This window comes from Paramisgurnus dabryanus, chromosome 12 (assembly GCF_030506205.2).
Source record: "Paramisgurnus dabryanus chromosome 12, PD_genome_1.1, whole genome shotgun sequence".
In the NCBI taxonomy this organism is placed as follows: Eukaryota; Metazoa; Chordata; class Actinopteri; order Cypriniformes; family Cobitidae; genus Paramisgurnus; species Paramisgurnus dabryanus.
This window is the reverse complement of record NC_133348.1, coordinates 18,415,951-18,443,278: the sequence shown is the minus strand read 5'-3', so window position 1 is coordinate 18,443,278 and position 27,328 is coordinate 18,415,951. Positions and strand designations below refer to the sequence as shown.

At 37.5% G+C, this 27,328-nt stretch overlaps 1 protein-coding gene across 2 annotated transcripts in view; it reads right to left on the bottom strand.

Moving 5' to 3' along the window:
- gmds (GDP-mannose 4,6-dehydratase) overlaps positions 1-27,328 on the bottom strand; it is a 74,260-nt gene that overhangs the window by 22,300 nt on the left and 24,632 nt on the right. For both annotated transcript variants that reach the window (XM_065256987.2, XM_065256988.2), the window contains 3 exons: positions 23,335-23,527; positions 23,133-23,237; positions 16,347-16,474 (listed from right to left, as the gene is read on the bottom strand). In XM_065256987.2, coding sequence (XP_065113059.1) covers positions 16,347-16,474; positions 23,133-23,237; positions 23,335-23,527 — 426 coding nt within the window. The remainder of the gene's footprint in view (positions 1-16,346; positions 16,475-23,132; positions 23,238-23,334; positions 23,528-27,328) is intronic.

Below are 27,328 nucleotides of genomic sequence, written 5' to 3'. Positions count from 1 at the left end.
TGACATGCGGTGTTCCTAGGTGCGTATAAAACCAGTGAATCAAAAATAAAACCTCAATTACGAAAGAATCACATCACATTAGCTTGCCTATGCCAAATAAAAAAAATTGCGGTGAGGAGCGTCTGGGCATTAAACTAACATAAAAACAAAGGCACAATGAAAATGTTTATACCTGTACCCATATGCATGTATAATAATCTTACTTTAACAACAACAAGGCTTACACAATAACCAACACAAATCCACACCTCACCAAACCTTTAATCTACAGATTAGCAGTGATATTCACAACACAAAGGAAGGCTTCCAAAGGAAGTGAGAGGGAATGAAAATGAAAGGTCTTGGTTTCAGGTGTTTACGAAAGCTTTATGCAGGTAGAGAGGGAGCCGGTTCCTGTCGAACGTTTGAAACCGCCTTGTAAAAGGGGCCAAAACATGTCACCGACCAATAAGCTGTCAAATACTTTTGTCTAAGGAATAAGGAAGAGAAGACAAAAGCCTCGTCAGTCTTTTGCACTTGGCCTGAGGTGCTGGCAGGAGAGAAGGTATGTACAGAATGTGCTGTTTTGATAACTGTTAAGATCAGCAGTGCGGTGAGCCCGATCCTCGGATACCTGTTTGTTTAATTCACTTTTAATATCTGAAGCATTTGTGATGCCGATGGAACGAGATCCGATTTCGGTGGGGAACAGAGGGGTGGAGTCAGACATCCGATCTAGGACGGTTTAACCTCTTGTCATTCTACTTCAAATATACATCTTAAAACCTAATTAAAACCTTATTAGACGAGAGAAAAAACACCTTAAGTAAAATAAGGCGTACACACAGAGATACAGCTGCTGCTCCGGACTCCTGCAGACTCCAATGAAATCGGAGAAGTAAAAAGAAACAAAGTAAACGTTAGGAAGGAGGTGTTTTTGTAAAATATGCTGACAATTCCCAGGGTCACCCGGACCACCTCGGAGATAGTCGTGTGTATGTGTGTGTGTTTTAAAAAAGTGTTTAACAGTGAAAGTGAATCATGAGGGAAATTTGCAGCGTTTATGTGAATGCAGTGGCTTTGGTGAATGTGTGTGTTTGGAGACCACAGGGAACATATTTTACTCCGATCCGCGATTCTGCAAGATCAGCAGATTTTAAAAAGGCCTTTATAAAAATTACACCAGATATCGATGAAAACGTGGGACGTGCGGACGTGTGTGGGGGTTCGATGGCATTTGACCATTTAAACAAAATGGGCATCATGAAAGAGGATCGGCTGTTATCCATTACTACAAATAACCATCACTGTCAAACACACACTGTTCAACACAATCGCCTTAAGGGTATTACTGAAAATGTGCTTGTGTGTAATGCATGACAATTTCTTTATTAAATGTCCGATGTCTTTCACTTTATTTACTATACAAGAAACACAAAGTTGCAAATAAACAATGTGACCTAATAATGTGCAGTGCAAAAATTAGATATCTGTTAAGTTATCTGGTATAATAAAAAATAAGAAATGAGTCCAATAAAACCCCAATAAAATAGGTAAACATCATAAAATAAAATAATACAGATATGGTCAGCGATACAATAAATCCAAGCTTGTGTGAACTTGAATGCATGTGAACTATGAGGTCGTGTGGCAGGAACGGAGAATAAAATCTGTTGGTCATGGAAAGCTAAGATTGAGTTATTTTATACTCCCTGTGTGTGCATCTGATGATGTGTATCTCAGAACCTAATGCACGCCTGATAAAATTCAACATTTCTGTTTTTTTATTCAAATAGCAACGTTAAAGAAATGATGTTATCTTACCGTTTATCAAAAATATTTGTAAAGTCAAAAGGTAATACCACAAGGCACGTTTATATAAAAAACGCTGTTGACTACCTTATTAATAAGCTTTAAAATGTACATCATTTAAAAATAGTTGTGACAGACATCTATTTATCCAACACGAACAATGCCAAAATATTCTGATACTGCGAAGCCTTTTAAACTCACATTCCTTCTTAGACATACTGAAGACAGGGGAAATACCACACTTACCAACACACGCACACAATTTCAAATACATTCGCATACAAACTCACCGCAACTCTATTGACCTGGTGAGATGTAAACAAACATATTTAACGAAGCATCCAACCTCATGGACGCACGGCAACATGCGGGAACGCTAAGCAGACGCAGACTTTAGTCAGAAATATATGAAGTTATAATGAAATACATTTTTTTCATATTGGATTTGAAGGCCCTGAAATGAGAATCATATGTTGCAATTTCAGCGAGACAGACCATGATATGTTCAACCTGCAGGGAGGTGTGTGTGAGTCAAGAGTCAGACGGCGTGTGTGTGTGTGTGTATGTGTGTGGACGGCTGGAGGAGAAATACCAGACTGTAAGCATGGAAGAGGCTATAGATCACTAACATGACGGTGTGTGTGATACTTTAACACCTGTACTGCATAAATTCTGATCTACGGCAGCAGTAAAACACAATTCTTATAACCGAGATCGAGAGAGAGCGCGAACGAGAGAGAGTCGGCTACTGTAAAGATCATAACAAGAGCCAGCTGTGTGTGTAGTATGATCAGGGTTCCTGCATGCCCGACATGGCTTGTGTGATCAGGTTTTGATTGTGTTTGGCTGCATGTGAACTGAGACTGAAATCGGACAAATTGTATTTTTATTAAAGAAAGGAAAAATAAAGAACAGAGGTTTTGGAAGAACGATAATGATTATTAGGATAATCATTGCAAATAATCTTAAAATGCAATAATACGGAGAAAATAAATCCATCAAAAAAGGCACAATTGTGACCCTGCCTATAAAAGCCCAGCTAAAATCACTTTTTATCATCCTATGTAATATAAAGAACATATAACCTTAATATATTTAATATTGGCTTAAGTAAGGCCACATCAAATATTGAAACTAAAGTACTAAAATCAGACTTTAACCTGGATTTAACCAGGGTCACATATGTATATCTACAAATTTGTGAATAAAATCTGACACGCACACACACACAACTAGAGAAATGCATATGTGTGTATATTTGTGTGTGTATGTAGATATCTAGATAACACACACAAAAAACACTTGCACACTTGTTTTAAATTATCTCTCCTCCTAAAAGCCAGCACTTCCTGTGGAGACAGGAAGCACTCACTCAGTCAAGCAGCCGGTCTCTACTGATTTCCTGAGATTTAAACAGAGGAACCATTCAGTCCATTTACACAAATGTTAACATTCTTTCACTCCCTTACTCTCTTTATCACACACACATCGCACAATAATGAATTGTATTAGTGTGACAGCTTTTCTGTCAAACATCGATTCAGCTACTTGACACAATTTATCAAGTGTCATAACATACAATATCCAGATTATTTGCGTATGGAGAGAGAGAATATTTATATAAACATATGGTTTAAGCAAATAGTTCAGTTAAATTCAGCGAATTAAAGAGTAAAATCTGTAAAGTAACCAAAAACAATGAAACTGTGAAATAAAACCGTTCTTTAACACGCTCTCTGTGGGAATTTATAAGTAATCGTAGATCCTGCCACCCACCAAAGCACGGACACACACACACACCGGTCAGATTTAATGGGCAGAGCAGCGTTTGACCTCTCACCCCTAAACCCTAAAACAAGAACTTTGACCATTAAACAGTCCCAGCTAGCCTATTATCCAATCAAACGCATCAGTGCTCACATCTGGATGCTGCGCGGGTGTGTGTGCGAGTTTGTAACGTAAGAGTGCAGAGATGATTGATGCTTGGGTTGCAGGACAGACTGCAGCGCCATTAAGACGTTTCAATGTGACATGAAAAAGTGCTCTGGTTTCACCGGGCCTTAAACTACTGTGTAGCACTGGATGAACTGGTATTCATTCAGTGTTTATGGATTTGTGTGTGCAAGGGTGACTTAAACAATGAAAAAGAAATGATCCAAAGAAAGGAATAAAAATAGCATACAGAATATTGTATATTGTATGAAATGGCTTTTGCGGGAGAACTGTAAAATATTTACCCAAAAGGTACAGTGATAAAATATCGAATTGCCTGGTGAAGGCTACCATGACTTTTATTATGCTTGGACAGATTTAACAATGCAAGTGATTTTTCGTAGCTATTTTATTTAATTATTTGCTGAATATCTGCCAGTTACCCGTTCAAAGAGCTTACCATTCAAACTAGGAAACACTGTGTTTAGTAAATATGTGTTTCTCAACCAGGAGGCGGGGCTTCAACCACTTCCAAGGGGACTTTAATATAATAATAATACACACTGAGCATTAAAATAAGCTTAAAACAAGATGTTTCTTAGTATTTTGCTACTTTTAGTTAAGCCATGCTCTAGAATAATTATATTTTATTGAGTAGAAATTGTGAGTGGGCGGGGCTTAAAATACTATTGTGGACAAGAGGGGTCTTGAAGTCAAAAAGGTTGAGATCCACTGATCTAAAGTGTCTGCTAGTTAATCAACCTAATTAGAGAGACCTTTCTAAAGACTGACTTGTTGCTCGAACAAACCACCAACTAGACAATGTGAATATTTAACCATGGAAATGCAGGAGTCTGTGCGGAGCTCGCAGTGGGTCCTGTTTCTCCGTGTAGGGAGAATTTGTTATTTCTCTTATTTGAGACAAATGTAAAAGCCAAGAGACAAACAGTGGTGCACCTGTGAAATGTGGCCCCAGGGAAACACATGGCTCTCCAGCTATTTCCTGGCCCTGAGGGAGGGGTAAAGCAGAACCAGATGAAGAGGTGACTGGATCGGCCGGGTTAGATCGGGATGGATAAGAACGTGTGCACGAACGCGCGCGCATGTACCTCAACGAAGACTATTGAACCCAGACGTCAAACAAACTACATGCGCAAAGGTGAAGAAAGATGACAGTGGAGCATGGGCTCCTGAAAGCATCATTTATAACATGTCTGTTAAGCATCTGTGATGCTCCATTAGATGTAGCAGGTGAAAAGGTAAGAAAACTCATTAAGTCACTTATCAAGTCCTCACATAAACACACGGGCACTCAAAGGACGGCCGCTTACATTAGTCTGTAGTCACCGTAGGGATGATATTGAGGCGGGCACACTGACAGACATACAGCAGGTTTACCTACATGTCTAAACACACTTGCACAAACAATCTCGAATAAATACGCGAAAAGTGCATGGCATGTCGAGGCTCCACCGAAATCACATCAAGACACCAGTTTTTTGATGGTCATCGGCGTCCGTCACACATTGGGTGAATAGCTAACGTGATTCCACGTTGTCTTGGCAACACTATTCTTAACCAAGACCTGTCATCACGCAGATTACAGAGGCTGACTGATGACCCAACAGCAGGCTGTACAAAAGCGTATAGCACACATACTCTCACTCTCTCGCAGGGGAAAAGTCGAGCTCTGCTGTCTCGGTGAGTGTGGGCTGATCTGCGGGGAGCTACTACAGGATTTATTACATTTTACATTCGTTCAAGCAGACCGTAGGACACACAGAAATACTGTCCTTTCATCACACCTCGGGCTACATAATGCAAAACAAAACGTTCTTTGTTGTCATAGAGTGACATGCACGGGCCTTAAATGTGCATACTGGAGCCGGATTCAAAATGTTGGTGTTGCTACCTCGCTATTGACTTTAAATCATTACTGTAAGCAATCGATAAACCGATTAACTAATAGATATTATCAGGACTTGCATAGAAATATAAACACGAGTTTCAATAGATTAATCTGTATATACACAGAACCATTTTAACTCATAGAAAAATTATGGGGATATCGATGAATTTCAATGAAAACACAATTGTAAAATCAAATCTGATAAATACGTTAAAGGATTAGTCAATTTTCCTAAAAAAAAAAAATCCAGAAAATTTACTCACCACCATGTTATCCAAAATGTTTATGTCTTTCTTTGTTTAGTCGAGAAGAATTTATGTTTTTGAGGAAAACATTCCAGGATTTTAATGGACTTTAATGGACCCCAACACTTAAAAGTTTTAATGCAGTTTAAAATTGCAGTTTCAAAGAACTCTAAACGATCCCAATCGAGGCATAAGGATCTTATCTAGCCAAACGATTGTCATTTTTTGCAAGAAAAATAAAAAATATGCACTTTTAAACCACAACTTCTCGTCTTCCTCCGGTGCTGTGACACGCCAGGGCGACCTCACGTAATTGCGTAATGACGTAGAAAGGTCATGTGTTACATATATGAAACGCACATTTGCGAACCATTTTAAACAATAAACTGACACAAAGACATTAATTAGCATCATTCCACATACAACAACGTCGGAATGGCCCTTTTTCTCACTGGGGCGTAGTTTCGCATAAGTCATCCGTGACCTCTTGACGTGATGACTTATTACGTGAGGTCGCGCTGGCGCGTCACAGGACCGGAGGAAGACGAGAAGTTGTGGTTTAAAAGTGCAAATTTTTTTATTTCTTGCCAAAAATGACAAACGTTTCGCTAGATAAGACCCTTATGCCTCGTTCGGGATCATTTAGAGTCCTTTGAAACTGCAAAAAGTGTTGGGGTCCATTGAAGTCCATTAAAATGAGAAATTATGTTTTCCTCAAAAAACATAATTTCTTCTCGACTGAACAAAAGAAATACATTAACATTTTGGATGGTGGTGAGTAAATTATCTTTTTAAAGATATTTTAAAGGATTTTTTTAAAGAAAATTGACTAATCCTTTAAACAAAGTGTGACGATAGCATATCATACAAATGTGTTTAAATGTTTACTGATGATGCTCTCTTTTATATACCACTATACTATAAAAATAGCACACAGTATACAGTAAAGTACACATTGTGCATTACTCTGGAACTACAATAACTTATCTTTGCATACTGCATTACACACTATTTTAAAAAATAGCAACCAGCACACTTAATCATTATTCAAAACACAGGCATAGACTTGCAGCTCATAGTGAGGTCAGAAGCACAGGACACACACACTATGTTCCCTTGGTGTTTCCAAAACGCTGTGTTACAGTACTACTCTGTTCTCTGCATACAGATGCTTTTTGGCAAAGGATCTCTGGACCACAAATACACACACACACACACACACTTCTGTGTCATTTATTCCCTCAGTCTCTTTTAAATGGAGGGTAACTTTGTGTGTGTGTGTGTGTGTGTGTGTGTGGGTCCGTGTGACATATGCTGCCCTACCAACCGTCGTTTTCTCTGGTAAACCCTGACGTTACAAAGAACAGTGTCTATGTGCCCTTATGTTTTTCCATCCAATAACTTAAAGCATAAATGGTCTTTCCTGCTCATTAATAATTTATGACAGATATAGAACGTGTGTGTGTGTGTGTGTGTGAGTGTTAGGAAAATTTAATAATGAAACAGGTGTGACAGATACAAAAACATCTGTCAACTTAACAGCTTAACAGGATAAAACCCAAAGACAGAGGCAAAAAACAGAGAAGAGGGAAAGAGAGAAAGCAAATATGAATTATTTATGAGTGGAACAACATGACAGATGTGGGATATTTTCATTTCCAGTAAGTAAATGCAACTCACAAACACACGCACACGCGCAGCAGAACTCTGCATCACTTCAAACAGAGCGGTCTGGACTTCCTCTCACGCTCTAATGGACAAACAAGGCCCGACTCAGAGTCTTACATACAAACACACACATAGACGCACACCTGTACTGCTGTGGGAATTAGATCTATTACACAACGTTTTCTGACTTGAGCTTAAGTTTTCAATACTTCCTTTTAGCCCAGCCTAAATCCCTAACAATGACAGACAAGCGAAATATAAACACCGCCTTTGCTGATAACTAAATATGTCAAGCAGTGACATTGTGACATGTAGTACTTTATTTAAAACTGCTCGAAACATTTTTGTCAAATTCTTCCATTATACACTTTAAAGAGGCAACTTTGTGGCAAAATGCGAAAAGGTGATACAAAATGGCGAGTGGTGAGAGATGGTAAGAGAGATTCAAAAAGTAAACAGTGACAAGTTTCAGCACACACAAAATAAACTTTTCAATATATGTAAATAGATTTTATGTAAAAACTAGACGTGCACTGAAAAGGCAGATAAAACAGATAATTTATGTTTAATCGGTGTGTCTTTTTTGATTGGTTGATCATTTGTATTGGTTTGAACCACAAAACGTGATGACGCGGGTCTGAAGGGGTTAATTAACTCAAAAATAAATACTAAATACGAAAATTAAATCGATATAAAATATTGTAAACTGAAGCAAAAACCCCCAAAAGCGCAAATAAAAGCCAGCTAATAGTTGTTGGCTAAAATCGGTATCGGCGTCAGCCAATCGGTGCATCCAACGCTATCTCATGGTAATTTGTACGTATTTTACGCAATAGCTAATTTGTATTAATTCGTAATACAATCCCATCTTTGTACGATTCTCTTTTGCCCATTGTGGTGTTGGGACTAGGGGCGAGGTTAGGGGTGGGGTTTCATAAAAAAAATTATAATCACACATTTTTGTATGATTTACATTTGCACGAACATGCCAACTTATGAAATACGTAAGAATTCTCATGAGATCAGGCTAATCACACACGCACGCACGCACGCACACACACACACACGCACACACACACACACACTGTACGTCTGACTTACTACAAATATATTATGTCCCTTTTTGTTATTATATTTAAAAAGCAGTGTATATTATTTTAAAAATTTTAAAAAAAGTGCAAAAACAGCAGAAACATTAAAACTTCTTTCTCTGAGAATTTACGGTTATGTTGTGTCATCGTACGACCTAGCCGTGTGGAAAACTGCTGTGCTAACATGGAGGCAAAAGAGAAAATGTGGGCTGCTACAAACCATGCTACACATGGTCCTGAATGGCACAACACCCACACATGCTGTTGCTTTCTGTGGTAAGTCAACAGAGGGTTAGATTTACTTATTTGGTCCGAAGGTTGCAAAAGACAAAAATTTGGGCGCTTAATATAGAAGCTGTCAGTGGAAATATGTGACTGTGCTGAATGATGGAGTGTGAATAAATATGCATGTGTGTATGTGTGCGTCTCCACTGTAATGACAGACTTTGGCTGCTGACTCTGCAGAAGAATAATGAAACGGACAGAGAAATGGAGCAGCATTGGAGGTCTGTAACTCAGTGAGACAAGGCAAGGTGAGAGGTGACGGAGGGGTCAGCCAGGTTCGGGATGGAGAGCGTGTGGGTGTGACTCGGCACTAAGAGAAAACAGACGTCAGCTGTGTCTGCCTGATATTATAGCGGTATTATAGATGGTGGTGAGTCTTCATATCTATTCCAGAGAACGAACAGACCGCAGACAATTATACTGGATATGTCCCTGGAGCCATTAATTCGAAAAGAAAGAGAGAAACTGTGTGTGTGAGAGAAAAAGAGACAAGTTCTGTTCCAAAACCTAGCAAGCTGCCTACTAGCTACATAGGCCAGAATCGTACTTTAAGCAATTATGCGGAGACAAAAACGTTCCTAACATGTGCTCCAGCATTACTCTGGCAGCAACAACCTTCAGTACTCCGGAGGCAATAGTTACCTTAAAAAACCTGTCATGAAACTGGATAAGTAATTAATCAAGCATGTAAGCTATAAACATGTCAATAGTTTAACTTTAACAAACGTGTTAATCAAGATTCTCTTTAAACTTTTGCTCTTCCATGACATTCACAGAAAGAGAAACAGACCGCAGAAGACAACTTTACTCCCACGTTCACTATAGCTCCCCTTGTGGTAAAACCGAGAATGCACTTGTACTCGCGTTGTGCTGGAGTATGGTTAGGACCTACTGCAAGAACTTAAATTGTTTTGCAACGCACTAAATCACAAACTGTGTCCCATACGAATACTGGCGAAAACAAAACACTTAATTTGCAAATTACTTGAACAGTTTAGACCGGGGGTCTCCAAACTTTTTGTGAGCAAGGATTACCACAATGGATAAAACGATCTACTCAAAACTGTTTTGTTTTACTTGTTGAATTTTTTTACTTATCGTTGTTAAAAATGTTAACATGCATAAAAGAAGCAAAGCTAATATAAAAAATATGTAATAAATAAATAAATACTAAAATTAAGGCAATTAATAGAATGTGCTTTGGCGGGCAGCATGTTGGAGACATGACATGGTAGCATGTTTGCTAAGCTAACAGCATAATGGCTTAATCATAATATAATAAATGTAATGTGCACATAAATATTCGCTAAAACAATGCATTTTGAATTCTATTAAATTTTTAGCATTTAATTAACCTTGTGAATTTATAATCAAAATGAATTGCATTTTTTGAGATTGCATCATGAATGCAAAAATTATTTTTTTTTTATATTTCCGTTTACTTAAGTTAATATATTAATTAATCACACTTGCTAACTTGATGCTGTCGTAATCTTTAGCTAAAACAACAGTGAATATTAGGAAACTGTATAAGATGTCTTATTGCAACAGCCTTTGCTTTATACTGTACCTTAAAATGGTGCCTATGTAGACGGCTTACTAGGTATTAGGACAGTAACAGGAAAAGCGAAAAGCCGACTTACAGACCAAACGCATGGAAACAAATCGTGAGACAAAGACTGAACTGGCATGTTCAACTTTTATACAGTACTGCCAAAGCGCCAAGCGATAGCAGAACAATGTGATAAACTTCGTCTCTTTCATGCATTTTCTAAGACTCCCCTCCACTCAATAATTCTTTTCCTCCCCTTTCTTATCATCCCTCTCTCTCTCTCTTTCATATCTGCAGCTCTGCGAGAGGCTGAAAGTTGAGGATTCTGGTTACAGAGGGCATGTGAAGAGAGAGGAGAAAAAGGGAGAGAACGAAACGAGAGCATCTGCTTTCATCCTCAACACAGCGGGGAAGAGCTCAGCCATGTCAATCACACAAACAGCCAGCTGCCACACACACAGATTCACAAACACACACACACACACACGCATATTACAGTGGAAAAAACCACATTAATCACACAAACCCACAGCATTGGAGAGTAACTAAAACTAAAATTTCATAACATGTTCAGCTGATTTAAAAAAGCTACCTTTTCAAAACATGTAGTGGTGTAGGGGTGTTAAAATGATATATTGCTATTCTCATATACGCCCATATATCTCTTTGACTCTGATCTGAAAATATAATCAAACCTGCTCTGGTTCACACAAATCAAGCGATACAAAACTGCTTGGTTTACATCAGTGTCAATGAACGGATTAACTGAAATAAATCACCAATTTATTTAGTCGCTGGAAGGCCCTGTGAGGCAATTTTACGTTCTGTTTGTTGCAAAAGAAATTAAGCAATTGTGTTCATCACTTATTTTATTTTAAGTTATAGGACTGTTAGGATTGTTTTATTTTATTAACTGTATTAAATATTAATACAAATTTTTTGGTTTAAAAGTGTTACCTTACCCGAGCCCCACAGCTTGTGTGATAGAAAATAATGCTATTTTAATCAAATTAATTATTTGTTTTTTTACATAAAATCATCGTATAACATAATATAACATTTTTTATCTTTAATAATGACAGAGTAATGTCATGTCAAAGATTATAATTAAAGTGAAATAAATGAGTGAAATTAAACTTTGATGCTCTCATAATTAAAATGCGAGACTTTAGCCTGCATTTCACAGACAGGGTCACATATAGTATATTTGCAAATATTTGGCATCCATTTAAAAACTCCCTTAAATAATTATCCCCATGAATAGCTTCAATGTAGTTATCTATATCTCTGGTTCATAGTAAACAGAAGTGTAGCTAAATATATTTCAAAAAGAGTCCCTCGACTGTAATTGAACTATTGTCAGTAAAACTAAAGCTTGTATCTTGGGACGCCGCGGTCTCAAAGCAGCTTTCCCAACATTGTCACACACTGAGGAGTCTTGTAGTCATGATCTCCCTTCGACACACAGAGAGCTTTACACGAGCTCAGGAATGCCCTGTGTTAAATGCTCTGCTAAATCAACCCTAAAATCAGCCCTTTCCCTAGATCACCTTACATACTGTGGTTGTGTATACGTGTGTATATGCGTATCTGTGTGTTAGCAGGATTTAAGTCTGTAGTCCAAGTTCTCCCACATGAAATGAGGGAACGAACACACACACGCATTAAGGTGGTCTCAGCTTGCAGCTGTGTTTATTTATTCTGCTGGATGCTGGCCACTGGAGTTTAAGACCACCACCACCACCCCCCCACAAAAAAAAACACACTCACACAAAACCACCCACTTCATACCAAAATACCCCTCAGAGTACCAAAACCTACTGGCCCCTAAAGCCACCCGCTGCCTGTCCCGAAACACACCCAGGTCAGATATTCTCACACACCAGTGATAGCTATAAGATTAAGCGCGTACTACTCGATTACTAAAATTACACTATAGAAGTAAGTAGGGGAGAGTGGGACACAACATAACGCTTTTTGGTTTTGGCTCAATTATTCAAAAAATATTTGAGTTTGATTAATTATATTTTTACACAAGCAACACACACATCTCTGCTACAAATGAACATTTGAAGTTTGTTTCTAGTATTTACCATTCTTGGACAATTACACCACACGTGACAAAAGTGCAAATGTTACAACTCACCCCATATGTGGGGTTAATTGTAACAGGCAGGGGGTTCGTTGTAACACTTGCTAAAAATAAGTTTGCAGGCAAATATTTCAATATTATTTTGTCTATATACTTGAAGTGGATATTGTTTATATATCTGTCTATAATAGACAGGTATCCACACTGTATTCATTCATACAGCCCTTTTTTTTTAATAGTTCAATTATAATTGGATATAAATGTCTAAATATGTGAGAAAAAGCAGCACAATTATGACAAAATAGTTTTTATATGTGACCCAGTCTGTAATAACCATACTACAGTTTCAAAATCAAATTTTGAGATAATGAGCATCAAGGTCTGATTTTAGTCATTCATTTCATTATGATTTTAATCTTTGACGTGACCTGATTCAATCAATAGTAAAGATATGAACAAAAATAAATTTGACACACGATTTTTGATAAGACAGGCAACATTTATTTTGTTGGCAGCCAGCAATCATTCGTGTGTAGCCTATTTAAAACAACGGCAAGAATTACGCTAACGTTAGCGGTTTTCAAATCGTAAGTGCTGAGGGGTCAGTTGTAACACAGCGTTACAAATAACCCCGCTGGGTGAAAATATTTTCAAGCCCACAAAAAAGTTGCTAAGAACTGCAGACATATTTTAAAGTGATGCTATGTTTTAGTCAACAAGACACTGATTAATATGACATAGCATTGGATTTGGTATCTTACACACCCAACTTAGAAACTGAAAAAAAAAACATATGATGAAAAAATTTACTTACACGCCACCAAAACACTCGTTCATCAATAACTCTCTGGAAAAACATTAAACATTTCCAATAATTTGCGGGAGATCATCTTTTGGCAGTGTGAAAAAATACCGGAAAAACAAAACGCTCAACCTTGTGCAACAATGTAAACAGTCCATGTTACAAATAACCCCGTGCACCCTTGCTATATTTTTCTAAAAATGCTATTACGTGGGATTAATTTATCAATCTGACAGCTTTGGAGATTATACAGTTATACTATATTACTGTGCGGTATGCTACATACAGTACACAAGGCTTAGCTAACTCAAAATATAAAGATTGTATTTTTTGAGGCGTCAGATTCAGCTGTATTGCACCTGAACAGCAGTACAGGAAACATTATCACACACAAATTTTTTTTAAATCCTTCTTTATTACTTTAACAACATCAATATGAGTTGGCAGGAACTTCAGTTTACTATTCAGTGTTAGCAGGAAGTTGATATGAGCAGTAAAATCTCCCAAAAACTGCATTTCAAAACTGAGATCTCCTTTTTGTCGGAAAGTTCCAGATGGCTTCCCAGTATTCTCTGAAAACAATCTCCTCATCTTGCTGGAAAATCCTATGCAGCGCTCTTGCAAAACATTACAACCGTGAAATAGAGTCTATTGGAGTGCCGGGTCATTGCAGGTACAACTGGTCACTGAGCGAATGAGTGATTTGATTGGCCACAGAGTTCTCGTAAAGACCATCTCAGAGCTCTCCTTAGTACGCGATTGGTCGGTGGTGTGGATGGATGCGAGAGGTGAGAAAAAGGGCAAAATCATTTAGTTGCAGGAGAAACAAAGCGATTCGAGGTGAAATCATCTCAAGAATAACAAAAACACCAGCAACCTCTAAGACCCCGCCGAGAGCTTCGCGCTATCTGCCCGGTCTGTGTGTTTTCACAGGAATCTTTGAACTTCACTTCATTTGAGCCTTGATTTTTATGTATGTTTGTAGTGGAGTTCTGAAAGTCTGAAATCCATAAAACTATAAAGCTTCGAGTTTCAAAGAGCTTAATAATTCATACAAACAGCGAACCAATTAAAACTATGCCTCAGTTCAAGAGTTTACCCAAACATACAAATGTTCATCTCCCACTGTCGTGGCTGCCGCGACATAGAGGTTCAATAAGCACTTGGACACACACACACTCAGAAAAAGCATTGAAAAAGTAACAACAGCAGTGCTTTTGTAGTATAGGTAGTGCAGAGTATCGACTCAAACCGGTACCCACACACAGAGACAGACAGCTGCTAGTAAACGCTAACATATGTATTCGCTGTAAAGCAGCTGCATTTAAAAACAAAAATGCACTTCTTGTTCAAAAAGTCCATCTTAGTGAGATATTGTTGTTAATACAAAACAGTGTCATTTTGTATTAATTTAATTGAATAAAAACATTTTGGCAAAGAAATAAAAATCATATTTATTCACAATGTGAACGCAGCCTAATAAACCTGCTACAATTGACTTAAACGCTGACACAAAAAAAGGAAGTGGATTTAATTTATTTCTTTATTATTCTTAATCTGATTAATTAATATATTAACGCAAGTAAACAGTAATATAATATAAAAAATAAAAATATATTTTTTAAAAGATTAAATTATTTTACATGCTCTGTATGAATTTATTTAATAAATATAAATAATTTATTTTTAATACGAGTGTTTTATTAGCATCCATTGCAGGTTTTAATTTTACTAATGAAAATCTTAAAAACGTAAAATTTGTGTTATCGAATACTGACACTTTGTTGTTGTTACCTTGAACCGAGACTCGCACAGACTCGAATAGCATGAAATCTAGAAGCCGAGGCCTTTGTGAGGTGCAGGAGAAACGTCAACAGTCTGAATGAATAAAGCATGATTGACATTTAGTCTTTTTAGGAAAATTGATGTAAACAAACCTTTGGCTTACTTTTTCACAGACTTTTATTTTCGCATAAAGAGAACAAAATGGGCCGAAGTCATGGAGATTGTCTACCGCCAAGCTATTCCATCAATCTACACATACAGACGCACACACGTACAGAGCACTCAAAAATATACACACTCGCAGCTTTGGTCCGATTTCCCGAAATCTGCCCCAGTCCTGAGCCACATAAACCTGGCTGCATGATTTAGCCGCCTGGAATACCAGCGTTCCCACAGGAAACCTGGAGCGGCTCACACACACACACAATACACACAAACCTTAAAGCTCAGATTCTGGCAAAAATCTAAAGGAACTCAGGTCGCTCTAATCCAGGATAAATACGACAGCACGGCTGTGCACTCAGAGGGTTATTACATAGCAAATTGAACACACACACACTTACCACACATATGCATATATATATGTATACACTGTATTTTTGTATGTATATATGTTTGTATATATATATATATATGGCCTCAGTAAAGGGGTTGCTTACAGTGCCAGCAATGCAGCATACGATGAGCAATGATGTCTAGAATTGAAGTGAGAGCCATCAAAAACTGCCAGCAATTAATTTTTTTGGTAAACTTTGGTAGCGGCACGCGCCTATATTTGCATAACCCAAGTCATCGATTGCAAACAGATTACTGATGATTTCATGTGCTGTGAATGATTTGCTGGATTTCAGTTTATTAGACACTTAAATAAAGAGACATACAACATAATCACACACAACTGCATAGTAGCTCATTGTTAGCCAACTGGCCATTTTTCATAAATAAAAAAACACATTGTGCTACAGTAAAAATACAGTTAAATATGATCTATGAAATATAAATAGCATAACTTTGAAACTAAAGATAACTTTGTAAACGTGTGTGTTTATGTGTGTGCCTACTTAATATAGTAAGTATTTTTTTTTTTATGTTAGGGTTAAACTCTAGTATTTATAACTAGTGCTCTATAAAAACAATAGAAGTCAATGGAATGCCCTCATTTAGAGAAGTTAACACGTGTGTTTGTGTGTGTACCTCAACATAATCTTTGGCATGGCCCCAGTCTCTTTTGGAGTCCAGATTGCCCAGGCTGAAGCACTGCAATTGGCCGAGGTGAATCTTTGCCACGGAGCGACTGATCTTCCTTGTTACAAAATTTGAACCTGAAACAACACGCACAAATACAGAAATGTAAAAACACAGTCGATAGCGCAAATTCAGTTTTGTTGATTTTCCTGTTTTATCTCTTGCGCATTATTTTTTTTTTTATTTATCCCTCCCCCTGATACAAAAATCTATCAATATATATGGACCAAGATCGATCCAGAATCATATCAGACTATTTTTTTGAACACAAACAGAAACATGCACGAACATTTACACACAGGGATAAAATCAGACTTTTGTCTGGTCAGCGGACCACCCTTGAGAATCAGTAAGCCAGCCCAAACTCCTACAGAGCTGCCAGACACACACACATGCTTTAACTGTGGGAAACCATGGACGGTCTCATGTCCTGCTGGTTTGTACTATAGCTCGAATCTGAAAGAGGCAGGGGTTTGAGCCGAAAACCTCCACCGCACAGTCAGGCCTGTGATGCAAGGACTCAGGTCAGAGCAGATCTTTGTAACGCACTTATTTTAAGTGTGTAAGTGAATGGCTGCTATTAAAGCTCTTGACTTGAGCTGGAGCCTCTGCTCACTGTATGCGCCTGTGTTTTTTGTCACAATAGCTTGTCTGAGAGCATTAAATCATCTCTTATAAGTGCTATAACACAGTCAAAACAAGACGCTCATATACAATATGTACACATAAAAGGTTTACTAATTTTATATTTTTTTATTTTATTTAGTTTTAATATTTGTTGCACAGTTAATTTATCTCTGCATTATTTTTCAGGCTTGATCTGAGCTGTGTGCACAACGGTGTTCAGCTCATGTTGTTTTTATGCACCACGGCCATGAATGTTTTAAATATGGGGTATTGTGTTAAAAATAGGTACATTTTTACAAATTCATCTCAATGCCACAGTTGTCTACTCGATTCTGGCGAGCTTCTGCCGGCTGTTTTTAAACGCAAGAACATATCTGCGTCCAAAAGCGCATACTTTGACATAATAATGAAGTTAAGATGAAGCAGCTAATGCTTTATTGTTAAAACATTACACATATGTGGTGCAGTATTAGTAAGGCTGCATCCGAAAACTTAGGCAGCGGACTTGTTGCCTCATGACGCAATGACTTCGGAGGCATGAAGGTAGCTAAGAGAAACGCTTTCGGACACACTTCAAAGGCGGCGTGTTTGAAATATAAACAGAGAGCGCCTTTGAAATACTGTAACTTATCACATATTTGAAAACTACAATAAAAAATTCTCCCTAGAAATGCAATTAAAATATACATTTATTTACACTAAATTTGTGCTCCAGTGGATTTCTTGGCCGCCATTTAATTTTTTCGAACTCGACCAGGCTCGACCAATCTCATTCCCCATGCGCGCATACGCATAGAATTGTGGGACAAGATCTCAGGAGTCAGGAAGTAAACCTAACATTGAATTCGGACATGCCTTGATGCCTTCCTGCCTTGGAAAGCTGCCGCAGAAGGCAGCAATTTAGTGTTTTCGGACGCAGCCTAAATGTTGGGCATATTGCATCCACCATGTTTTCATTGTCATGTGACCTATGATGTAATCACAACAACACAACCAAAATTAACTTGGGTGTTGTTAAACAAGTACGAAATCGTGATGACTACATTTCTTAGTAACTAAATAACTTAAAGTGCCGCACGGTTTATAGATTATTTTTTTATTTGGCAACTAATCGGCTTACGTGGCCTCATAGGACAGAATAGTGTCCATCTAATGCATACTGTGAAAACTCATTGGAAGCAGGAGACCATCTGGGTATTTTCTTGCATACTGAGGTTTGGGACATACTATTGGTTATGCATACTGCTTTTCGGATACTATATAGCATGAAAGTGGACGAAGGGCATGGCCCCCTAAAAAATAATTCAGGGTTTGATGAACCCAAAACCAACCTAATACGCTCTTTCCCAATACAGATTAGTTGACTACTTACTAATAAGGGGTTTAAACTTCTTCCCAAATGAGCATTACAGTTAAGATTGATGCTTTTTGTTAGTCAATAATGGTACCTGAATGTAAAAATCCTAAATAACAGAAATCATAAAGGGCAGACGTTTTCAACTTGCAGGATGTCCGCCACAGGCTCCCCGTCTCGCTGCCATTACAAAGGGCTCATTCTAATCCATGCGGCTCACGACCAGGTGCGTGAGCTTGGCACGGGAGGAACGCTTTAAAATACCACACTGTAAACAGCCAGGTCAATCCGTCGTCACAGACAAACCACAGAGGGGGACCTGAGGATCCGGTTTCGGTTCGCTCATTCGGTAAAAACAAAGCCGATTGACCAGACCGGGGTCCGCAAAAACGGGCTGGATATGCGTCAGTGTGCAAGCGTGTGTTTAAAAGCGCAGGACGGGCCATTTCCGCGCACTGGCTCCTGTTTCCATTCGGGTGTAATTAGGCCGTCTCCAAGTGCACGTTGGTAAGCCCTGACAAGGAACAGAGTCGCAGGGAGTCGACCGCAGCCCGCCCTCATCAAGTCTAAAACAACCCAGTTTAGGGTCGATTTCGACCGTGATTATGCGCAAAGAAGCACGGCAAAGCCTCAAAACAGGCAGCGGACCTGCAGGTGTGCGTGTTGGCAAAAGAAGGTGCCCGGGCACCGTCAATACGCATTTTAGGAATAACGAGCGAGTGTAATGTAGAGTATCTATGCAAAGTTTATAATGGAAGGAAAAACGCCCTGCCAGACCAGGTGGAATTAAAGTGCAGTTGAGATGTCTGGTCTATCAGTCAATGACACTTAGATATTTCCAGCACGTGAAAAAACCACTGTCGGTACAAGGCACTGCTCCTGTCTCCTGACACGCGTCTGAAGACGCATACGCACAGGCACGCGGTTAAACGCTCAGACGCGAACACGAGAACTCGTTTTTTTTCCCGTGTGTTCACTTAGACGGACGAAAATAACCACACGCACCAAGACCTCTGCTCTCTTTCAAGACAGAACTGGCAAAAGTTGCAGTATGGGTAAAAAACCCATAACTGACTCTACCAGCTTTGAAGCACATGTGGGGGTGTACGAGTATGTGAGAGAGACAGAAAACATGAGATTCAAGGTGAAGATTGACGTTTAATTTAAGACATTAAAAGGAGCATCTCAGTCATTTTTCTTCTTTGTTGCCGTGACAACATGACTACACAAACACAGGTGTGTGAGTCGGGTTGATGAGGATTGAAAGGACCAAATAGCTCACATCTTGTCCTCCAGTGTACATGTGTGTGCGTGTGAGATAGGTAAGAGGTCTATCGACACCTTCATAGGTGCAGCTCTTCTCACCTGGAGAGGTTTAACTTTTTAAAACGCATTTCTTTCAACAGGAGAGAGGGAACGTGAGAAAGCAAAAAGACGAGAGATGAGTGCGTAATCGGAGTCTTGCTGACTGGCACCGCTATTGTTTCGGTCTAAAGTCCCACAAAAGTGATAGACCAGCGTTTCTAAACAAGGTGTCCGGGCCCACTAGGGGGCTTCAAAAAGTTCACCTAAAAGTCAAAATAGTTTTAACATTTACTCACTATTGTGTCATTCCAAACCTGTATGACATAATGGTTCAAAACACAAAAAAAGATAAGCAAGCTAAACGCCATCTCCTTCAAAAATATTAACTGAATGTTCTTGGTTTTTGTAGCAAAATTTGTTAAATAACATTTCCATTATCGACTACCGGTAATAACCTTTTTATTACCATTAAAGTGAAATTATTGAACCTAAAAATTTGTGCCCCGTGTTGGCAAAGTGAGTTGGAATGCGCACTGTCTTATTTTGAGTTAGAGGCAAACGGAAAAATATAAATGTAGATTTTTGCTAAGATTGACGTTTTCGTAAAAATAAGTACATTAAGTCCTCGTCTAGCGATCTCAATGCTCTAAATAGTCATTAAATATCTAAAACGATTTTTATTTGTGAGAGGTGTACCATCTTAAATGCCTAATCTAATAAAAAGATGCGTGTCCATTCACATTCCCGTCTGACATTTTGGTTTCGATTTTAAAACATGCCGGAATTAGAAAATAAAGTGCAGGACTTTCTTGATATTAAAATAGCTATTAACAGACATAGAGTTTGGGACCGGAGTAATGTTAAAAGAATTATTAAGAGCAATAAGACATTAAAACGATCTTCCTTGCGCTGACTGACAGATTTGAAGCATGCAAAGACACAGGAGTGTGCAAACCCGATAAATACACATATACACAAAATTACAGTTTAAAAAATATATATTTTGACAAGAAATCCAGAAGGTAGGACCTATAATTTAGTCCCTCTAGAAAAAACGAATTTATGCGAGGGCCGCATTTTTTAAATATGCCGCACTTTCGCTGCACATATTATCATGCTTGCATAGTTTCATAATCCCCACATTTTCGTAGCAAAAAGTCATATATTTCTTAGCAGAAAGTTGAAAAATGTTGCATTTACTTCACACATGTGCAGCCGTGTCCCCTGTTGTCATGGGAATGTTAGGAAGTTACGTAATTACACGACGTGAACATCAATTAAAATCTGCATTTCATTGCATAAAATTGCATAAATATACCTCATATTCAACCACATTTTTTAGAAAACGAAGGACTGATAATCTGTTATGTATTAAGTAAATATTTGGTTAACTGTTGGGAAAAATATCTGATGTGTAACATTAGATTAGATCCTTGCATTACAGGGGATCTTAAAGCTGTCTGTATCAATGTCAATCAAACAAATAAAAAAATGGGAATTTTTTTCTTGTTTTTGACTTTGTGTGTGCTAAATCTATTAGTTTTACCAGTGATTTTAAAGTATGGATGCAGTAATTTTGCTTTTGAACCCTCAAAAATCTTTAAAAAAAAAATTTCAAAACTGACTTTGCTGACTATAAACAAGTGTAGCGTAATTTTTTTGTCAGATTTAAAAAAAAATAATAGAGAATGTCAAAATATAAATAACTAATTTTTGAAATTTTGCTCATTCCGACATATTTTGCCAGCATGGGTCACATTTACAAGAAAACATGTAAGCATTTAGAGCACTTAAAGGGTTTTGCATCTTAGTTCTTGATATTATGAAGAACGTTGGTAATCCAATTGCATGATTCAACGCATAATCAGCCAAAATCAGCATATTTATGCTGTGGGATGGTGCATTTTTTTAAATATGCCACACTTTAGTAGCATAAATTGTGGGGCTTCCATGACTTTATGAATCCCGCATTTTTGTAGCAAAAAACACATATATCTTATCAAAAAGTTGAAAAATTTAGCATTTACTTCACACAAGCGCAGCCATGTCCCCTATTGCCATGAGAATGCTATGAAGGGACGTGAACATCATTGAAAAGCTGCAAAAAAAGTTACAGTTTTTGCAAGTTCCCGCAGTTTTTGCAAATTCACCCAATTTCATCACATAAAATTACATAAATCTCCCGCATATTCAATCGCATTTTTTAAGAAAACGTGCCACAAGATCAAGGTTTTTTGCCGTAACAATCATAAAAAAAACCTGTGTTTTTCTGCAAGGACTGGTTATCAAAAAACACTGATGAATGTATTTTAACAGAATAAAATTTTTTAGGTAAACTATCCCTTTAAAATTATTTAAATTATGAAAAGCAAGGTAACTCCAAATACTACATTTCTATATATTTGGTTATTTTTTTTAGCAAACACTATGTTCCAGTTATGCCAAACTCTAAAATATTTTATCTGGTAGAAATGCGAGTGGGAGGGGTCTTCAAATGTGGCCTTGAAGTCAAAACGGTTGAGATCCATTGTATTGGACACAATGCAAAACTTGAATAGGCATCGAAAAATACCTGCTTTTACATGCAAGCACACACCAGCACACACAAGGTTGTTGTGTTTTGTATGCTCGGTGAAGGATCAGTTACAGATTTTGTTATTATTTTGTAAACTCCTCTTTTTTTTATTGATGGAAGTGATCATTAGCTGGGGGGTGAAAATTCCATACTAAATTCCAAACCAGATTAACTCATCATCCCAGGGCCGCCCAATGACGGGAGGCTGTTTTACTCCGTCGATAGGACAGGATATTAAGTTGACTTTGCTCACAATACTCCATCCATCTCTCCCCTGTCTAGCTATCTCTAACGCTCCTCCACCCATGTACTCCCTCTCTCTTCTGACACACATACATTTAGATACTTATGTCATACCGTCTACTTTCAGAGTGCAGACGTGCACGGCTTCATTGCAGATGACATCACTGTGCTTAAGTGTGGTGGGTGTGAGGGGAAGGTGGGGGCACAGAACAACAGCCTGTTGTTGAGAGGATGTCATTGCTGCACCCTTTACCAAATGTTGTGTCATTATACGCCCCCATAAACCAATAAGAACTAGGCACCACAGGCAGCCCACACACACTACGTTCTCACCGGACTTTTGCATCACTTCCTCTCTGTAATCTGCAGTGCTGCTATTGTATAATGCTACCCTGTATCAAAACCTAATGAGGTGTTTAATGCCTAAGTGAGCAGCCGTCTGTGTAAATAGGATTCTAACCCAATTGGAACTGAAATGAAACTTTATAAGCACAACACTCGCTAAAGTTTGGCACATGACTAGCACTTCTGCAGTAAGGTTGTTATGCAGTGTATTTCAGATGCTCTATAAGCTGCCTGTGTAGGTTTTAAGACAAAGATTGTATGTGTGGTGTGTGTTCGCGGCTCTTACCTCTTCTAGGACTTTCATGGTTAAACAAGATCCCATTCACAGCGAAAAGATTATAGGCTTCCCTAAAGTTTACCACTATCCAGTATGCATAAAGCTTAGCAGCACCTAGAAATAGAGAGAAATTAAAATCACATTTACACGATTTATGCATTTGTATGAAATTACCATTAAAATAAGTACTGTGGCGTGTGTGTGTGCTGACCGTAAGGGGATCGTGGGTAGAACGGGGTGGTCTCTTTCTGAGGAATCTCTTGTACTTTCCCGTAAAGTTCGCTAGTGGAGGCCTGGTAGAAGCGGACGCTGTCGGTTAAACCACAGGTCTTCAGTGCGTCCAGCAGCCGAAGGGTTCCCACGCCGTCAACATTTGCAGTGTACTCGGCCAGGTCAAAGGAAATCTGATCAGCGCCAACACAACAAATACATAAGTAACATATATAGTATGTGACTACTCAGAAAATTTTATTTAGTGTTATGGCATCAACTTAGGTAGTTGCATAAACAAACATAAAATCATGAAAGAAGAAAAAGTAAATGTTAGAGTAAAATGATTATGTATGACAAAATTTAGTGCTGTAGGGATGACGTATTTTTGTAGGCCAGCCCTGGAAGTTAGCTGGACACTCATTCCCTTGCTTAAAATACCATTAATTTTTCCCATAGACTTTTGGATTATCACAAAAAAAATAAGCTCTGTGTATGCAATAAATAAAGTTTATGACACTTAAACTTTTTGTCAAAAGTGTAATCATTACAGATGAATACGAATTTTGAAATGTAAATGTTTTTACTAGAAATATAAAAAGATGAATTTTGACTTTTTGTGTTGTGTTTATCTGTGAAGACTAACTTGTTGGAAAAAACGTGCAAGTGTCATAAACTTTTGTTCTTTTGCGATAATCCTAAAGTCTATGGGAAAAAAAATAATGTTTTTTGCAAGGGAACCAGTATCCCGCTAACTTCCGGGTTAGCCTAGAAAAATACAACATCCCTGAGGCACACAATAGAGCAGGGGTCTCCAACCTTTTTGTGAGCAAGGGCTACCACAATGGATAAAACAATCTGGAGGGCTACTTTTTGATATAGTCGATTCAAAACTCTTTTGTTTTACTTTAGTTGATTTTATTTTATTTTACTTGTTGATATGTTTCAGTATTGTTTAATAAGTTAACATAAGGAAACCATGCCAAGCTAACATTAAAAATATGTAATAAATATTACAATTGAGACTATTAATAGAATGTGCTTTAGCGGACACCTCGCAGACCACCACGTTTGAGATCCCTGCAATAGAGGGAAGATAGAGATTTTATTTATTTGTACACTGTAAAAACTGTTACTTGGATCTAACTCAATAAAATTAAGGCAACATTTTCCAACTAATTTTGTAAGTTTATTGAACTAACTGATATTTTGAGTAAGGACAACTTAATAATATGTATTAATATGGATTTCAATTAATGCAAAAATATTAAGTAGCATTTTAAAAAAAAGCAAATAAATTAAGTACAACCAATGTCAAAAATATCAGCATATAATACACATAATTAAAATAGGTAAATCTTAAATGAAAAAAAAATACTAGTTAATGTCTTCTGATTTATTAATTAATTTTATTATTATATTATTTATGGTTTGTTGTTGTTCTTTCATTCCGTGAGATGAGGGCACAAAACATTTATTCAATCAACGCACCCACTCAGTTTCATTTGGGCAGCTTTAAAGCGCAACATACTTACAAGCACCAGTCTTCTGAACAATGGTAACTACAAAACTCAAAAGAAGAAACAGAAACTCTTCCATATCTCGAAGATAAATGAACATTAAACACTAACAAAATTTTAAATTCAAATTCTCAAAATGCAGACTCCCGTGCAAAGCATGCTGGAGTCCACTGCCTAGTTAGTTATGTTTAATAATAAAATCACGTTGTTTCAACACAAAGTTATTAAGTTAATTTCCTTCTTTCAAATTTAAGTGGATTATACATGATAAAATGAAATTGAATTACTCAATGATGTGTTCATTTAGAATTACTCAAATTATTCAAATTATTGTAATTTTAAATCATATTTTGATAAAAAAATTAAAATAAAAAAATTGTAACACAGTTTACTCACTTTATTTAGTTAAATCTACTAAGGCACAGAAACACTTTTTACAGTGTACTTATTTTTTTACCAAGAATAGTAGGCTACACAAGAAGCTATATTGACTGTTTTTCACTCTGTAAGGTATATAATCTATATGTACACTGTTTTACTAGATTATAATTAATTTATGAGGACAATAAATTTAGCAATAATACCAAGCATTTTATTTTATTTTATTCAATTAATTCTATACACTATATTTTAATTAATCTTCAATTTTTGTGGTTTCTTTTCAAGTAAAGCTGGTTGAAACAATGCAGCTTTGTAATAAAGCGCTTTACAAAGAAAAAGGTGAAACTTCAAAAACTTGATCTGTAATGTTAAATGGAAAGGAAGAAAGGGAGGAAGGAAGGAAGAAAAAAAAAGAAGGAAAGTTCTGCACAAAATCTTTCAAGATAAACTTGGGAGAAGGTTGATATCAAGCGTATTTATTTATGTAGAGTTGTATGTCTAGTAAAAAACACAAACAGTGTGTTCAAGATCTGTTCCAATAAAAAAAACGAAGTGAGCTGACAAAACAGTTTTTTATGTGCTGCTATTCTGTACAAACACCTGCATCTTATTCACTGATAATCTAGCTTAACCAGCCGTTATCTGTGCTGATCACTGTGCCATTTGAATAGAAATTAAAGCACTACAATTAATTTCAGCACACCTATTATTAACCTCCATTAGGCTTACTAAAGTTTTTTAATTGTTTCGAAACCTCAAAGCTATTTGTCTGCCACAATTTAAATCCAAGCAATTAAAAGCAAACAAATAATTTTGCAGTGATGATTTCAGATTGTTATTTACAAGGCAAATACGCAGATGCTTCGTGTACACTAATACACCAAGTGGATCACAGTGGTGAAGAGATGTGGTACATTAGACTGCTAAACTATATCATCTAAATACCAGCTTCAGATCTATTATCTGACAATACATAAAAGTAAATATTTCCTACATTGTTTCTATAAACAAATGGCATGTGATTATAAATAGCATACAAGCAAATTAACTGAATGCATTTATAAGCACAATTAAACATGCAATTTTGTCCAAAAATTAGTGCAAATTACATTTGCTATTTTAAGCTATTACATAGCTTAGTTATTTTGATTTAAGTATAAGTGCAAATCCATTGCAATGAGTTTAGATTGCGACTGAAAATTGTTGTACAGTGCAACGCGTGTGCTTGAGAGAGAAAGGTCTCTACCTTAAATGTAACGAGTTCAGACACAATCGCCCCCAATCGCCAGAAATCTGGGGATTCCCTGACAGAAACCGAGATGTAAAAGATAGGGAGAAAAGCAAGAGAGGGAGCGAGAGAGATGAGCTGGATAAAGAGTCGACTCATCGAACCTGTTCCTCAGATTTGACACACACTTCTCAGAATTACACCTACACCTTTTTTCCATCGAGACAAGCCTTCAACAACAGGCATGATCTGAATTAGTCCCGAAATACCCAAGTGTGCATCTTAAACCACACCTCACCGGGCAAACAAAAAAGATACTGACAGCTGATTATCGTGAGACAAAAACTATATATAAACGCGTTCACAGCACAAAATCATATAATTTTCAAATAATCCTTATAATGCTTCATGGATTGACTTGAGTTGTATTCCTTGGCGCTTTCCCAACAGCTATCATTACCGTTGCTGGGATAATTAGCTTGAAGTTTTTTGGACTGTGCAAACACGCTCTTAACGCCGAGCCAAAACATTCAATCATACCGGTTAGAACCAAGAGAGACATGTTTCTGTCAAGTTCCAGTAGATTTATGTCTTTGGATTGTGTGGGGAGGTTTCACGGCATCTAGCCACGCCGCAAGCAATTTTCTTTCTTTTTTGCGGGGGGGCATTGTTTTCTCCGAACTGAAAGAGCCAGGACACAGATTTAATACGTCTGATTGATTGATGGGGTAAATATGCCAAAATAGAGCTATTAGAGCAACACAGATACCGTAATTTGGTTGTTCCAGCTGTTTCTAGTAGCGGTAGGCCCGCGTTGATGCAGGAGAGCGTGAGACTCACACGCCGTGAACTCCGAATCGCCCCTG